This window comes from Mesoplodon mirus, assembly GCF_964341445.2.
Source record: "Mesoplodon mirus genome assembly, chromosome: 2".
In the NCBI taxonomy this organism is placed as follows: Eukaryota; Metazoa; Chordata; class Mammalia; order Artiodactyla; family Ziphiidae; genus Mesoplodon; species Mesoplodon mirus.
This window is the reverse complement of record NC_138977.1, coordinates 18,363,526-18,380,851: the sequence shown is the minus strand read 5'-3', so window position 1 is coordinate 18,380,851 and position 17,326 is coordinate 18,363,526. Positions and strand designations below refer to the sequence as shown.

General features: G+C 35.0%; 1 protein-coding gene across 1 annotated transcript in view; it reads right to left on the bottom strand.

Moving 5' to 3' along the window:
• The window catches only part of STPG2 (sperm tail PG-rich repeat containing 2), a gene marked incomplete at its 3' end in the record, with an annotated part of 527,449 nt that overhangs the window by 363,911 nt on the left and 146,212 nt on the right, over nt 1-17,326 (bottom strand). Inside the window, 1 exon segment of the mRNA XM_082642509.1 lies at nt 11,809-11,968. Within this exon segment, the coding sequence (XP_082498635.1) occupies nt 11,809-11,968 (160 nt within the window).

Here is a 17,326-nt window from a genome sequence, read left to right as displayed (position 1 = left end):
TAATTTGAACATTGGATTAGGTTATATGGGTTTTCCAGTTCACTAAAATATTCATTGATTTGATTCTAATAGTTTTAAAAACTATTTTAAAACTTTTAAAAAACTGTACAACAAAATATACACCTAGTTTTTATTTGTTCTTCCTCCTCATATTAACCTCTGAAAGTTGTAATGCTGAGAGCTCAGATCTATGCCCTCTTTTCCTCCTGATTTCCCTAGAAGATCTCATGGACTTAATGTCATCTATACTTGATGATTCCCTATTTTTCATTGTCAGTCCCGATCTTATCCCTGAAGTTTATAATTCATATACCCAAATTGCAATTTAAAATTCAAGTAGACTCTTAAATGTAACATGTCCAAAACAGAGCATATTTCCCACTCCACGTTACCCCTAAAAAATCCTCCCTACCAGTTATCCCAGCAAAACCAGTTGATCAAGTCAAAAACTGTGTAGTCATCTTTCCTTCATCTCCATATATAATGTTAACAAATTCTGTTTTACATATATACATATATATGTGTATATATATATGTGTGTATATATATACATATGTGTGTGTGTGTATATATATATATATATATATATATATATATATCTTAACCCTGTCACCACTACCATCTTTTTCCAAGCTACTGTACTATCTTTGTTGCATTACCCTGCTCTTTGTCTTCCTGCTTCTACTTAAGCCCCCTGAATCTTATTACCAGCATCTTTTCTTAAATAACATTCTATAATGATGCAGGATCAAACTAAAAACAGTACAGAAGGGTTGAAGAGAAATAAATTGACATTACTGAGCACTTACTATGTTATAAGTACTATGTTAGGAGCTTTAACTCCATTTTTTTTCTTTACTGAAGTATATTTGATTTACAGTGTTATTTAAGTTTCAGGTGTACAACATAGTGATCCACAATTTTTAAAGATTATACTCCATTTACAGTTATTATAAAATATTGGGTATATTACCTATGCTGTACATTACACCCTTGTATCTTATTTATTTTATACCAAGTAGTTCTTACCTTTTAATCTTCTTCCCCTATCTTGCCCATCCCCCTTTCCCTCTCCACACTAGTTTGTTCTCTATATCCATGAGTCTGTTTCTTTTTTTTTATATTCACTAGTTTATTTTTTAGATTCCACATATAAGCGAATTTAAGCTTTACAACAACTTTATGAAATAGATATCAATTGTTTCCTTTTATGGGTTGAGAAACTATGGCTCTGAAAAGTGAATTACTTGCTTAGAGTCATTCAGCTCATAAATAAGCCCCAATTAGAATGCATTATGTTAGAATCTAGAGTCCATTTTTATCCCAGTACATCAAGTTGTTTTCAATAGAATGCGCTCAAGAAAGAACAATATATACTCACCCCATTAAATTATTACAACATACAAATACTAGCTCACAAAGAATAAAAATAGTAACAGGATATAGTAGCCTCTCTGGACACACAAAACATTGATATTTAGAACCAATATGTTTTGTTTTTTATGGTGAGTACAACTGTGTGTTTATATTAAACATTAAAATACTGTCAGAAAATATTTTTACTTGTGTTCTAATGAATAGAAAAAAAGTATGCCAAGTATTGAAAAACTGATGATAAACAGAATTTAAAATTATAAAACTATAAAATATAGACAAATCATAATTGCATGTTACCCTTAAAAGGCTTGTATTTTAAACTCCATTAATGCAGGAAATATCTTATTTTCTAATTACTTTCAGAAATTTAGGTACTGCCTGGTACAAATTAGCTGCTCATTACAGTTACTGAAAGAATGAATACACTAATTAAAGAATGAAAGAATCACATCAAATAACTGACACCATAAAAGGCAAGTCTGTCCAGTTATAATTCCTCACTTTTGTTGAGATATAATTTATTTGTTTTACCCTACTAACTTACATTATTATGATAAAATGAAATAACAAAAAATACTTTGAGTATATTTATCTTAAATGTCAAACAATGGATTATTCTAGCAGTCATCATGCTTAGATTATTAATTTTGGACTTTCCAAGGTACATTTTGTTAAATTCCTTTCAAGGCCCAGTCCTTGGGGAAAAAAACCCTTAAAAAGAGAAATTGTTGATTAACTCATCTTACAAATATTTGATTAAACTGAATTTCCTTTTGCATTTCCAAAAACATTGTATCCAACACAGTGAAAGGCCAGAGTACGACCTTATAATATTTGTTGACTATTAAATTTCAGGTAAGTTGATAATGTCAGTGCTCCATCCAGATTTCTCAGATTCCTTTCAGTACATTTTACACACCTCCAGCTATTGTATGCTTTTCCCTCCAGCAGCCAGCACCTATGGCTCTTTTTCAGAGGAATGCTGTCAGGAGCCCAGTTTGTCCATAAGCACAGAGATCCAGACCTGCATGGGAATTTATGTGCCCCCAGGGCAGCCCTTTATCAATGATTGATTGATATAGGAGTATGAAAGCTTCAGCGCTTTTGTTTCTGGGTAGGACAACTTTCAGGTATAGCTTACACTGCAAGTATCCCCTTTGAGATCAAGCTAAAGCCAGGTTACCCTCTGCAGAACTTTGCCTCAGACTGCATGCTTGCTGGGCTTCCAACCCTTCCAATTCTTGTTTCTCCCAATCCTTTACCAGTTGCCAAGGGAGGCAGGGATTAGGGGAGGAAAGGACTGGGAGTTTGGGATTAGCAGATGCAAACTATTACATATAGGATGGATAAAGAACAAGGTACTTTATATACTTAAAGTACCGTGTATATCACAGGGAACTATATTCAATATCCTGTGATAAACCATAATGGAAAAGAATATGAGGAAGAATATATAACTGAATCACTTTGCTGTACAGTAGAAATTAACATTGTAAATCAACTGTACTTCAAGAAAGTTTTTTTAAAAAGAACCTATACTGCAGTCTTCTTTTGCCCGCCAGTCCAATTATTCCATATTTTTACTTTCAACTAACTATGTCTGCTTTCACTTGTCTTTTTTCTCTGTTTAGAATTTGTTCTGGTTATCTATTGCTGCATAAAGAACTAGTCTCCAAAACTAATGGCTTAAAATGACAATAGTCATTTATTTTGTTCATAAATTTGCACTTTGGACATGCCTCAGAGAGAAAGCCTCATCTTGGCCATACAGGTTGTCATCTGGGGCACTTGACTGAAGGCTGGAGGCTCCATTCCCACTGCTGCTTACTTCCATGGCTGGCAAGTCTGTGCTGGGTGCTGGCTGCTGGCTGCTGGCTGGGGGTCTCCGAGGAAGAGGACTGGGGCTCTCTCTTCCTCTTCATGGGCCTCTCCCTGGCTGATTGGCTTTTGCACAGCATGGTGGCTACATTCAAGAGGGGACATTCCAAGAGGACCATCCAGAAGTGCAAGAGATTTTTATGATTTAGCCCCAGAAGTCACATAGCAACTGTTCTGCCATACTCTATTGGTTAAGGTAGTAGCAAAAGTCCACTAGGAAACCAGAAATAAACTCCAATACCCAATGAGAGCAGTGTCAACACCGCGCTCTGTGAAGAACACAGAGGATGGAATATCCAGTGGCAAATATCTTTGGAAAACACATTCTGCTACAGTCCACTCCCCAGCCACAAGATTTCACGTCTCCCACATGCAAAACTCAAGCAACCCTGCTCTGAAGACTCCCAGATTTCATCCCATTATGGCATTAACTCAAAGTCCAGGGTCCTGTCATCTAATTCTGGTTCAGAGGTGAATGAGACTCCCCTGTTGTAGTTCTTCTGGTGCAGCCTTTTGAATACTGTTTCTTTCAATCTAAAGACTTTCAACTAAAGAGATAAATTATCAGCCTAATGGTATAACAGTCGAAAAATGAATGCTAAAACACATCTGTCCAAAGGGGGAAAAACAGGAGAGAAGCATAGCACTTACAGTTGCATAGCATTTCAAATCCAGCTGGGCACAAGTTGCCACTTCATAGATGAGGGTTCAGTCCTACTTCCAAGGAGTTGTTCAGTATAGTATGTTCAACAACTCCATTCTGTGTGTTCTTGGTTCTGTCCTCTAAGTTATCCTTCCTTTTCCATAAAAAGTAACCTATGTTTGCAACTAGATAGTTTTTTCAGCCAATTTCCTACCTATAGAAACTCAAGAGTCCAAGTCTTTTTATTTTATATATTGTGTCCATTCCTCTTAGTTCAAGTTGACATAATAATGTTTAAAACCATGTGGACTTTTTGTTTTATCAATTTATAATTCATTCCATTATACAATGCCAAACTTACAAGATGTTTGAGATAAGCTCTCCTCTATATACAAGCATACCTCAGAGATATTGTGGGTTTAGCTCCAGACCACTGCAATAAAGAGAATATCTTGATAAAGTGAGTCACACAAATTTTTTGGTTTCCCAGTGCATATAAAGTTATGCTTACGTTACACTATAGTCTGTTAAGTGTGCAGTAGCATTATGTCTAAAAGAATGCATATATCTTAACTAAAAAATTCTTTATCACTAAAAACCTTTAAACCATCATCTGAGCCTTCAGCAAGTTGTAATCTTTCTGCTGGTAGAGGGTCTTGCCTCAATGTTGATGCTGCTGACTGAACAGGGTGGGGGGTGCTAAAGACTGGGGTGGCTGCAGCAATTTCTTAACATAAGACAACAATGAAGTCTGGCATATAGGTTGATTCTACCTTTCATGAATGATTTCTCTACACCATGCAAGGCTGTTTGATAGCATTTTACCCACAGGAGAACCTCTTTCAAAATTGGAGTCAGTCCTCTCAAACCTTGGTGCTACTTTATCACATAAGTTTATGTAATATTCAAAATCCTTTCAATAATTTTCACAGCATCTTCACCAGGAGTAGATTCCATCTTTTAAAAAAAAACACATTCTGTGTTCATCCATATGAAGCAACTCCTCATCTGTTAAGATTTATCATGAGATTGCAGCAATTCAGTCACATCTTCAGGCTCCATTTCTAATTCTAGTTCTTTTACTATTGCTACCATGACTGCAGTTCCTTCCTCCACTGAAGTCTTGAACCCCTCAAGGTCATCCTGAGGGTTGAAATCAAGGTCTTACAAACTCCTGTTAAGGTTGATGTTTTCACCTCTTCCCATGAATCACAAATGTTCTTACTGGTATTTAGGATGATGAATCCTTTCCAGAAGGTTTTTAATTGACTTTGTTCAGATCCATCAGAAGAGCCACTACCTATGGCAGCTAGGTCCTTATGAAATGTATTTCTTAAATAATAAGACTTGAAACTCAAAATTACTCCTTGATCCATGGGCTGTAGAATTAATGTTGCATTAGTAGGCTTAAAAACATCATTAATCTCATTGAACATCTCCATCAGAGCTCTTGGGTGACCAGGTACATTGTCAATGAGCAGAAATATTTTGAAAGGAATCTTTTCTTTCTGAGCAACAGGTCTCAGCAGTGGGCTTCAAATATTCAGCAAGCCACGTTGTTAACAGATGTACAGTCATCTAGGCTTTGTTATTCCATTTATAGAGCACAGGCAGAATAGATACAGCATAATTCCTAAGGGCCCTAGGGTTTTTGGAAAGGTAAATGAGTATTGGGTACAACTTAGTCACCAGCTGCATTAGCCCCTAACAAGAGAGTCAGCCTGCTCTTTGAAGTTTTGGAGCCAGGCACTGACTTCTCCTCTCTACCTATGAAAGTCCTAGATGGCATCTTCTTTCAACAGAGCGCTGTTTTGTCTACATTGAAAACCTGTTGTTCTGTGTAGGCACCTTCACTAATTACCTTAGCTAGATTTTCTGGATAACTTGCTGAAACTTCTACTTGTTGCTTCACCTTGAACTTTTACGTTATAGAGATGTCTTCTTTCCTTAAACCACATCGACAAACCTCTGCTAGCTTCAAACTTTTCTTCTGCAGCTTCCTTACCTCTCTCAGCCTTCAGAGGATTAAAGAGAGTAAGGGCCTTGTACTGGATTAGGTTTAGGCTTAATGCAATTCGTAGCTGGTTTGATTTTCTATCTAGACCACCAAAACTTTCTCCATATCAGCAGTAAGGATGTTTAGCCTTCTTAACATTGGTGTGTTCACTGGAGTAGCACTTTTAATCTCTTTCAAGAACCTTTTCTTTGCATTCACAACTTGGCTAACTTGTAGAAGAGGCCTAGCTTTCAGCCTATCTCAGCTTTCAAACATGCCTTTCTCACTAAACTTGATCATTTCTAGCTTTTGATTTAAAGTGAGAGATGCAGTATCTCCTTTTACTTGAACACTTATAGGCCACTGTAGGGTTATTGATTGGCCTCGTTTCAATATTGTTGTGTATCAGGGAATAGGGAGGAAAGAGGGAGAGAGACAGGGAACCGCAAGTCAGTGGAGCAGTCAGAACACATAATTTACCAGTTAAGTTTGCCATCTTATATGGGCGCAGTTGATGGTGCCCCCGAACAATTACAATAATAACATCAAAGATCACTGACTACAAATCACCATAACAAATATAATAATAATGAAAAATCTTGAAATATTGCAAGAATTACCAAAATGTGACACAGAGACAGGAAGTGAGCAAATGCTGTTGGAAAAAATGGTATGGATAGTCTTGCTCGACGCAGGGTTACCACAAAACTTCAATTTGTGAAAAACGCAGTTTCTGCCAAGTGCAATAATGCAAAGTACAGAAAAAAGAAGTATACCTGTATTATCTCTCTATATAAAATCTATATATTTTCAGTTATTCTTTACAACTTACCTCCCCCCTCAATTAACAAAGTCCATTTTCTGTTTTAAGGCTACCACTCTACTTCAGACTTTGATTCTGTTATCCTTTATATTCTAAAATATTTTGCGTCAGCTCTTTCCTGCCCCCCACCCCACCCAACATAGTCGATCTCTCCTCAGATTAAGATTTTCCCACAGTCTTCAAAGATTCTTTACTACACAAAGTGAATAACTCAGACAACTAGTATTCTGTATATTACATTTAGGGTAATTTTACCTATGACATACTTATTAATAAATTGATCTTTCTCAAATTATGTATAAATAAGAAGAATTTACTTTAAATATATATGCAGTGCCCAAAGAAACAAAAATAACTTGAGATTGAAAACTAATAGCTCATTTTCAAAAATAAAATTTCCACCATTTTTAATAATGATATAAAATCAACCAGTCTCCAAAACTGACCTGATCAATTTTTGCCTATACTCAGAATTATCTTGCATTTTAACAGCCTAAAAGCATTTCTGGAAGCTAAAGAAAAACAACCAAAAAATTACATATTTATTGCAATAGGTTAACAGCACTCGGCAAGTGGGATGAACTGCATTTCCATAAATTCCATAGTATTTCTGAATCGATAATATTACAAGCCACTGAGAAAATAGAATAAATAATTAGTTTTCACACTCCACTGATTTTTATGTCAAAGGTATTGCTTATGTTTATTGAAAAAGTGAACAGAAATATCTTCATGGGATATGTTCAATTAACTTCTAAGATGAATTATATTTGTTTCCTAAAATAATTTCCTGTGGGAATGTGATGCAGAAATCACAATGTTATTTTCATTAGAAATGATCTATACTTTCTACATAAAATAAGTCTCAGTACCTGTTATGTTCAGCCTACAAATGTTGTATTATATGCTATGGATTGCTTAATCATTCACTTAAATATTTGATTTTAATTAAAATTATGCTTTAAACTTCAACTCCTTTCTATTTAAAAATATTAAAATCGTTTTTACTTACTATAAAGCATTGTATGTTCATATAGAGAAAACAATTAAAAATTAAAAAGCAAAACACAATCTTTTACCACCCTAAGGCTGTTCAATCACAGATCATTTTCTAAGTGAGGTCTTCACCAATAACATTTTTGAAATTGATGCAGAACCCACAATGAACTCCCAATCCTCCTTTTCTTTTTCTCCATAGCATTTATAGCCACCTAGTATTCATTCTTTTTCTTTCTCTTCCTTCCCTCATCTATCAATCTATTGATCTATTTCTTCATTCATTTATTAAATGTCTCCATCCTAAAACTTTGCTCTATGAAAAAACATTTATATTTTGTTCACTGCTCTATCACAAGTCCCTAGAACACTGCTAATACATAAAAAGCTCTCAGTGCATATTTGTTAAATGATTGGTTAAATGATTGGTCAAATGAATCCTATCTTGTTATCAGGTTTAAGCAATATATACCATTTTTAAATTTTTCACAGGACTCTTCAGTTTTTACCTCAGAGTTAACTTAACCCTGTTTTTCTTTCATTTAGGACATTAAAAACTTCATTATTAGTATTTTTGGATGAATATACTTGATGCTTAAAACTTTGGACATACTATTAATTATTTTTTAGGGTAATCCCAGAAGGAGAGTTTTAGGTTAAATGGCATGATTATTTGAAACATTCTGCCAGCCTGCCCTTGACAATCACTGATATCAACTTATACTTCCACCACGATGTAGGAAAGTGCCCAATTTTCCACACTCTCAAAGTTTTCTTCATTTTCTTTTTAAATTTGCTGAGTATTTTTCACCTCTAAATGTCCAAAAACAGATCACTATGAGAGATAATGTTTAATTCTTTTCCACTTAACAATTTTACTTTACCTGAGCTAGATCAATCACAAAGTCATTTACATGTCCATGAATTAAAACTTGGTACATACAATGTTCACTGCAGCTCTATTACAATAGCCAGGACATGGAAGCAACCTAAGTGTCCATCGACAGATGAATGGATAAAGAAGATGTGGCACATATATACAATGGGATATTACTCAGCCATAAAAAGAAATGAAATCGAGTTATTCGTAGTGAGGTGGATGGACCTAGAGTCTGTCAAACAGAGTGAAGTAAGTCAGAAAGAGAAAAACAAATACCGTATGCTAACACATATATATGGAATCTAAAAAAAAAATTAAAAATGGTTATGAAGAACCTAGGGGTAAGATGGGAATAAAGATGCAGACCTACTAGAGAACGGACTTGAGGACATGGGGAGGGGGAAGGGTAAGCTGGGACAAAGTGAGAGAGTGGCATGGACATATATACACTACCAAATGTAAAATAGATAGCTAGTGGGAAGCAGCCGCATAGCACAGGGAGATCAGCTTGGTGCCTTGTGACCGCCTGGAGGGGTGGGATAGGGAGGCTGGGAGGGAGACGCAAAAGGGAGGGGATATGGAAACATATGTATATGTATAACTGATTAAATTTGTTATAAGGCAAAAAATTAAAAAAAAATAAAATAAAGTATTACTGCTCTTAAAAAAAAAAAAATGATTTTTTAAAAAATCCAAAGACTTAACATACTAGTTGTACCCAGCAAAAGTTAAATGGTATTAAGAACTGTAAATATAAATGGGCTATTCTCATTTTAATTAATTAATTTATTTATTTATCTATCTATCTTTCTATTTATTTATTTATTTATTTATTTATGGCTGCATTGGGTCTTCATTGCTGCGCACAGGCTTCCTCTAGTTGTAGTGAGTGGGGGCTACTCTTCGTTGCGGTGCACGGCTTCTCATTGTGGTGGCTTGTCTTGTTGTGGAGCATGGGCTCTAGATGCGTGGGCTTCAGTAGTTATGCCACGTGGGCTCAGTAATTGTGGCTCACGGGCTCTAGAGCACAAGCTCAGTAGTTGTAGCACACCGGCTTAGTTGCTCAGCGGCAAGTGGGATCTTCCCAGACCAGGGCTCAAGCCCATGTTCCCTGGATTGGCAGGTGGATTCTTAACAACTGTGCCACCAGGGAAGCCCTATTCTCATTTTAGAATCAAGAATTGTTTGTCATATTGATCAATAAAAAACCTAACCTAAATGAAAATTAACAAAAAAAGAGGAATCTATTTAGAGAGTTGATAATATCACACCTGACTTCTTTGCCTTGATTGGATCAATGTAACAGGACAAATAGAACTTAATCTTCAATTACCAAAACAAAGCATGGATATTAAATTGGCCCTGGTCACCTATTAAATCTATGTTAGACATATTTTGGACTGTATACCTTAAGATAGCAGATTAAGTTCAAAATAATGAATCCCATAATTATCACAGTATCCACATATGTCAGAGGAAATCAGATTTCATAATCATTGCATCAGGTAATAGCTTCAGAAATCCATATGTTTTTCTCTAATGTGTTGATTATAGAGGCATGTGGGATTTCTGCTATGATTTATCTGAATTATAGGCTACATTAAGATGCAGGATGGCAAACTTAATGAAGTATTGGCTCATTGTGATAAACTCTTTTCATTTAGCAAGCTGGCTAATTTACAGTTGTATAGTGACTTTGACAGTCCATATGTCTTTGACTTCCAAATAATAACTGTCTTCATAATGAAGATATTTCCCTGTCCCAAATTCTTTCAGAAGCTAGTGTTGGCTTGGCATTAAGAAGAAACATGTTTCATATTATAATAAGATTTTATACTTCTAAGGAGCTTCAGCGGTTCTGAAAATGACTTTGAAATATAGTCTTATTACTCTTTAGTATTCTCATGAGAGCCAAGTAGGTGGCAAATATTATCTCACTTTTGTAAAATAGAAACTAATGAAACAATTAGTGAATTTACTTGCCCTAGGCTAAATACTGAAGCAATGAAAAGTCAGAGTGCCAATCCTGGAACTTAACTGAAGCTCTTACTACGCATTGCATCTATAATAATTTTTATGGAGACAAGAGTAAAGGCAAAGAGAAAAAAAAATCTTCAGAAAATATGAAGATCAATCTAATCTACTTTAAGAGACTCTGGAATAGATATTTGTTACTTGATTGATTGTGCTTGGTCACGGTGACAGTGATAGTACCTAAACTTCAAAGAACTAATTTCCCTGCACCATTTCTGGGTGACCACATAACGAGTGTGGTCAGAAACATAGTAAAGGAATTTGAATTCTACTTCAAAGCAAAGCTAAAACCTGACAAAATCAACAATGGTACAATAACTCAAGAGAAGAAAAAGAAAATAAGAAAGGCTAAATTTGGACTTAAAATGGACCTTTAAGTTGGTAATATACTTGATTCCTGAAAGACAGTGAAAAATAAAGCAAGTCTCTATGGATCTCAGGGTCTCCCAAGCATTCTTATTTGCTTGACCCATCGTATTCTCCCGCTTTGATTTTTCATTAAAAACTCCATTCTGTTTCATTTTTTCTCTTCATAGTCTCATAAAGATTCATTACAACAGTTTGGTTACTTAATGGCAATACATTTGTAAATTGCTGTTGAAAACTCTTGTTCTCATTCTTTATCTAATTCGCTTGTGTGAAATAATCTACTTACCGGTTCATTTTCATTATCAGGGAAAGTTATTTCATTCTATTTAATATAAAAATGCCATTACTAGTAGATGAACCAATCCCAATTTTAAAAATCATTTTTGGAATTTCAACCCCTCAAATAAATTTTTACCTTTTATATAGCTGCTTTCTTAATACTTGAGGAAAATTAAAATAATTCCATGAGACAGGCATGATATATATCCTGTATACAACTGATCTTCCATATCAGTAGTTATTTCTCCTCTAATAACTATAGCATATTAAGAGTTTGGTTTTTTTCTCTAATAGGATATGACTTATTAGCTTTAGTAAAATTAGTAAAATTGTCTTTGGTAAAATTAAAAGACATAAAACTCCAAACAAATCTTCTTACAGTTGAAAAAACATCTAAAATCTAGAGGTTATTTTTTTGTCCTGCACACTTAAAAGAGACATGATAAATGTAAATATATGTTTACAATTGTCTATTTTAACAAGGAAACTTTAGATTTTGTTTCCATTTCTTTAAAAAGACAGTCTATACTTACCTGGCCCATCATTCATTTTGTCCAGGAACCGAGGAGTTGTGCTAAGAAACGAGGCATGTTTTATTCTAGCCACCACACTATGAGGTGGCATGTATTTATGCTGAACTTGAGACATCTCATATGGTTTTTGAACATCATAGGTGCCTGGTGCTGGAACATCCTGAAACAAATTTCAATGGACTAGCATAAACATATAGAAAATTTCCAAAAAGATAATAGCATATGTCACATTAAGCAATGATAATAGAAAATATGAAAATTTTCTTTAATTAACCATTAAAAGTGGAAATTTAAAAGAGTATCCCTAAATCTATGCCCTCCTTAAATTCACTTGTAAAAATCTAAGATAAAATTAACAGAATTATGAAGTATAGGTTCACATTCTTAAAAAAAAAAGCCTTCATAATATAGATCAAACTCTAATTTTCAAATTTCATAATGAAAATCAAATTTCATACAGAAATGAGAGCAGTGATTATTTGTTTTCTTAAGCAGCAAAACTATTCCTGCTTAACTGTCCTATGTGAGCACACCTTACTTATTCTACAAATGAGACTGTTTATTTCATTTTAATAGATTTCAATTAAGTTAAAAGGCTTCCCCTTTCATCACTTATGGCTCTTTACATGCTCCACAGTTATATTAACATTTTTAATCAACATAAACCACACGGATATTAATAAACACAATAATAATTCTAAACTAAATTAAATAAAAAATATCATGTATTTGTTGCACAATTAATGCCTGGAAACCATTAGCTAATTACCTCAATGGAAACTTATAAAACTCATTTTCTTCAAATTATTTTAACACATAACATATTATATATATAACAAATCTGTTCATCTGTATTATGTATAAACACCAAACTTTTAAAGTTTTAATGATTTTCTGGCAGGCAGGAGACTTGTATTGTGGATAAGGGTAGAGACTCTAGCACTAGACTTCTTTGGTTCCACATATCTGCTCCTTACTTGCTGTGGGATCCTAAGAGAGCTACTTAACCTCTGTGATCCTCAGTGTCCTCATCTGTAAGTGGGGAAACTATAAAATTTATATCATATGTCACTGGGTTGCTGTGAGGATTAAATGAGTTAAAACAAGTAAAATACTTAGATTAGTTCCTGATTCTACAAAAGGGTTAGCTAATCTTACTATTCTACAAAAGCTAATTTCAACGTAAAAAACAAGACTGAACAAACAGGGTCTAGACCAACAGAGAAGAATTTTAATGTTTCAAATAATTCAAACAAATTTGGATACTGAGAAAGCAAACTTTTGAAGTCCATCTAGGAGCCATACTTTATAAAACATACTTTCTCTTGTTCCTTATATCCCTATTATCACCCTCAAGCACAAGCCAACAACATTATCTCCCACTTCCAAAGAATCACTAAATATGGTAAAAGTACTGATCATGACTAGCAGAGGAGATTCTTACATGAAGCCCCATATTTCTGGTTTAAGTACTGTGTCAAACACAAATGCCACAATATATAAGTCAACTAAGAAATGTCAACAGCTGTTTGCTTCTTGTCTGCATTAGGAGTACATTTATTAAAGGTAGGCGGAGGATAAGCAATAGAAGCAATAGCTCCAAAGATGACTTTTGGATCTTTCGGGGCTGCTTCTGTGGTATGTGAAAGGAAAGTAGAAGAGAGCACAAAAGCACAAAGAAATCATGAGTACAATGTACTCAGAGTATTTAGGAAAGCTTTACAAAGATCTTGATTATCACTACTATGCATTTTCATTTTCTTATCAGAAGCTGTTACTGTTCTTGCTTCCCTTAGCACCCTGCCTGGAGTCACCATCTAGCCCCTCTTCCAGGGCCTAGCCTAGATATGACTTATGGATTTGGCTGCTGACACATAGGAACCTTTTTTGGTTTTTTTCTTTTTTAATGCCTCGAAGAAAAAGTAAGTAACTGCACAAGTGATCAGTTTTCTTCAACAATAGTGTGTTCCCCTCTAGAAAACTTTGTCAAACTAGCTACCCTAAATTTCATTAGATTCACTGGCTCTTCTACCAAGTGAAAATGTACTACCCTCATCATGACCATATCTTTTTATAGCATTTTTGTGCTTCTCTGAAAACTTATTCCCTACCTGTGTCCTTTACTGATGTGTCTAGGCTCATCTTACTCATCCTCAACTCTCACTTTATCTAACCAAGAGATTAATATGTCAAATAAATTTTCTAGGCATTAATTAATTCCTAGGATTAGTAAGACAAATCTGAAACCCTGTTTAAAAGCAATAACTTAAACAATACCTATACATAGTACTTTACACACCATTTCAGGGAAAAATAGTATGTATAGATAAGATCATCAAATTTCTGTTGGTGATCCTTTGTACATCACAGAAAACAGAGAAGGCACATGATGAGTGGATACAATAGACATTTCTCATACCTTTTTTTTTTTTAACCCAGTACTTGAATCCTGTTCCTGTGTTTGGGAAATTCCACATGCTTTGCAGCAGAATCTGAGTCCCAGCATAAAAGCCAAAATTACCTGAGTCTCATCTTCCTGGTCTAATTTTAAAAACCTAGGACATGAATCTAGGTCACAGACTCAAACGCCAGCCTTTCAACTGGCAGCCAGTTATTCAAAAAGACACAGAACATTAAAAATTCCATTTTAGATTTATTTTATTTATTTTTTAGTTTAAAGAAGCTGAATTAAAAAAAAATATTCTATTCTAGTGATGGCACTGATAGAGCTAGCAGTTATGTTCCCAGAGGCAACAGTGGGAGGACAAACTGAAAGAGCAATTAGAGGCTGAGGGAAAATGCCATAAAATGATGAAATAAAAGCTATGTCTCAATGCAAATTAAAGCTAAGTCTAAGGTGTCTTGACCTCTTCATCTGGAAAACCAAGGCCCTACCTAAAAAATGACATAAATAATCATAGAATTAAAATAATTGATGTATGTGAAATTCTTAGAATGGTATCTATAAAAAAATTAATAGACAAAAACCTCAATTAAATATAGTCAGAAGATCAGGAGGGAGAGCTCTCAAACCATGGGACAACAGCAGAGCCCAACAGGAAGAAGAAAGACCCTCTTCTTTCCTGGCAAGGACTCAGCTAATGAAACGCCATGGACTCTGTTTTCTATAGCCCTCCTAACTTCCCTTTTCCTCTCTGTAAAAGTGTTCTCCTTCCCTTGCCCTGCAGGGAGTTGCACATGGCTCACCATGGTTGCAGACACCAAACTGCAATTCTCTGCTGATCTCAGATAAACTCATCTTAGCTGGAGAAGTATCTGGCAGTCTATTTGTTTAGATCAACATACCTGATACATGCACTGGTATTTGCTTTCATTGCCATTATCATCATTATTAGCATTATTATTTCTATTAGTTGTGGGACTACATGAAACCCTCAGTGATATCACCCTTTCCTGAAGAAAGATACCAACAGGATATGTGAAAGGAAAGCTCCTAGTATTTTAAGCCCCAAACAAACAAACAAACAACAACAAAATCCAAAGTAGTTAAGTTGCTGGGAATCACATGAAGACAGTGAATCAGGCAGTAAAAAAAAAAAAGTCACTGGTGGCAACCAACTTCAAAGGAAGGCAGGTCACCCTGTTTGTATTTTGGAAAAACCTTTTCCCATATTTTGTGGTTTTATTTAACCATGTTAAGTTGAGTTGAAGCCCATTCACAATTCCCCATGCAGAACCCTTATATTAACCACTTAAAATCCAAGCCTAACTGACCTGGAGCCCCAAAGACCAGCTCCTCATTTCAAAAACTTCAGTATTTTTCCCATCCCTGTTCCCTGCCATTTTGACATGTGAAATTTCATATACTCTCTAACCTTGGACATATTAAACTGCATGCATGCTCTTATCTTCCAAAACTCTAATTACCAAACATCAACAATTAAACCTCCCAGGTCCAGCAAGAAATGGAGCATTTGATCACGGAGTTGTCTCCCAAGATGTATGCACAATGCAAATAAAGACTGAACTCAAGTTTTAGCCTCAAAATAAATTTTCCTTTTACCATGCTATGGTAAAGGACTTGGGGATGTCTTTATTTCACATTTCATTTTTTAATGATGCTTCCACTGGCTACAGAATTCTTGGTTGACTTGTTTTTCTCTCAGCATTATGAATACGTCATTTCATTGATTTTTGGCCTCCATTACCTTCTTTCTTTTTTTTTTAAGAGTTTTTTTTTTTTTTTTTTGGTTGCGTCAGGTCTTAGCTGCGGCACGCGGGATCTTCGTTGAGGCAAGCGGGCTCTTTGCTGCAGTGTGCGGGCTTCTCTCTAGTTGTGGCATGCAGGTTTTCTCTCTTCTCTAGTTGTGGCATGCGGGCTGCAGGGTGCCTGGGCTCTGTAGTTGTGGTGCGCAGGTTCCAGAGTGCGCAGGCTCTATAGTTTGTGGCACACAGGCTCTGAAGTTGAGGCACGTGAGCTCAGTAGTTGTGGCATGCAGGCTTAGTTGCCCTGTGGCATGTGGGATCTTAGTTCCCCAGCCGGGGTTCAAACTCATGTCCCCCACATTGTAAGGCAGATTCTTTATTACTGGACCACCAGGGAAGTCCCAGCCTCCATTTTTCTGATGACAAGTTCATGATCATATTATTTCCACTGTACGTAATAAATTGTTTTTCACTTTCAAGATGTTCTCTTTGTTTTGGTTTTCAGCAGTTTGACTATGATATGTCTAAGAGTGTTAGACATCTTTATGTTATTACTTAGCAGTTCACTGAACTTCCTGGATCTGTATATTCATGTTTTTCATTAATTTTGGAAAGTTTTCAGCTATCTTTTCTTCAAATGTTTTTTCTGCCCCTTTCTTTCTCACCTCCCTTTCTGAGACTATCATTACATATATATTGGAATATGTGACATTCACCCAAAGGTCTCTGAAACTATTCATTTTGTCAATCTTTTGTTCTTTTTTCTTCAGATTTAATGGTTTCTATCAAGCTATTATTTAGTTCACTGATTCTGTCTTCTGTCATCTCATATCTGCTATTGAGTCCAGCTGGTGAATTTTTCATTTGCATTATTGTACTTTATAATTTTAGAATTCTTTTTTTGGTGCTTTTGCTTGCTTGCCTGCTTGTTTCTATTTCTTTATTGAGATTCCCTATTGTCTAACTCAGTATATTTTACTTCAGTTATTTAAACATAAGTTCCCTTGATTCTTTGAATATATTTATGATGACTGCTTTGAAATCTTCATCTGTTTGATACAATGTCTAATCTTACCAGAGTAGGTTTCTCATACTCCCCCTAAGTATGAAATATACTTACCTGATATTTGCATATCTAATAAGTTTTGGTTGAAAAATAGACATTTTAGATAATATATTAACTCTGGATTATATTTTTCTTTAGTAAGGACTGTTGACCATGTTGTCTTGAGTTTTCAAATTTATTAAGAAAAAATATTGTCTGTTTCTTGCTTCAAGAATCTGCAGAAATGGCCTTCTTTACATTTTTGATATTTGTTATTTTTGCCATTTCTCATTTTTTTCTTGATCA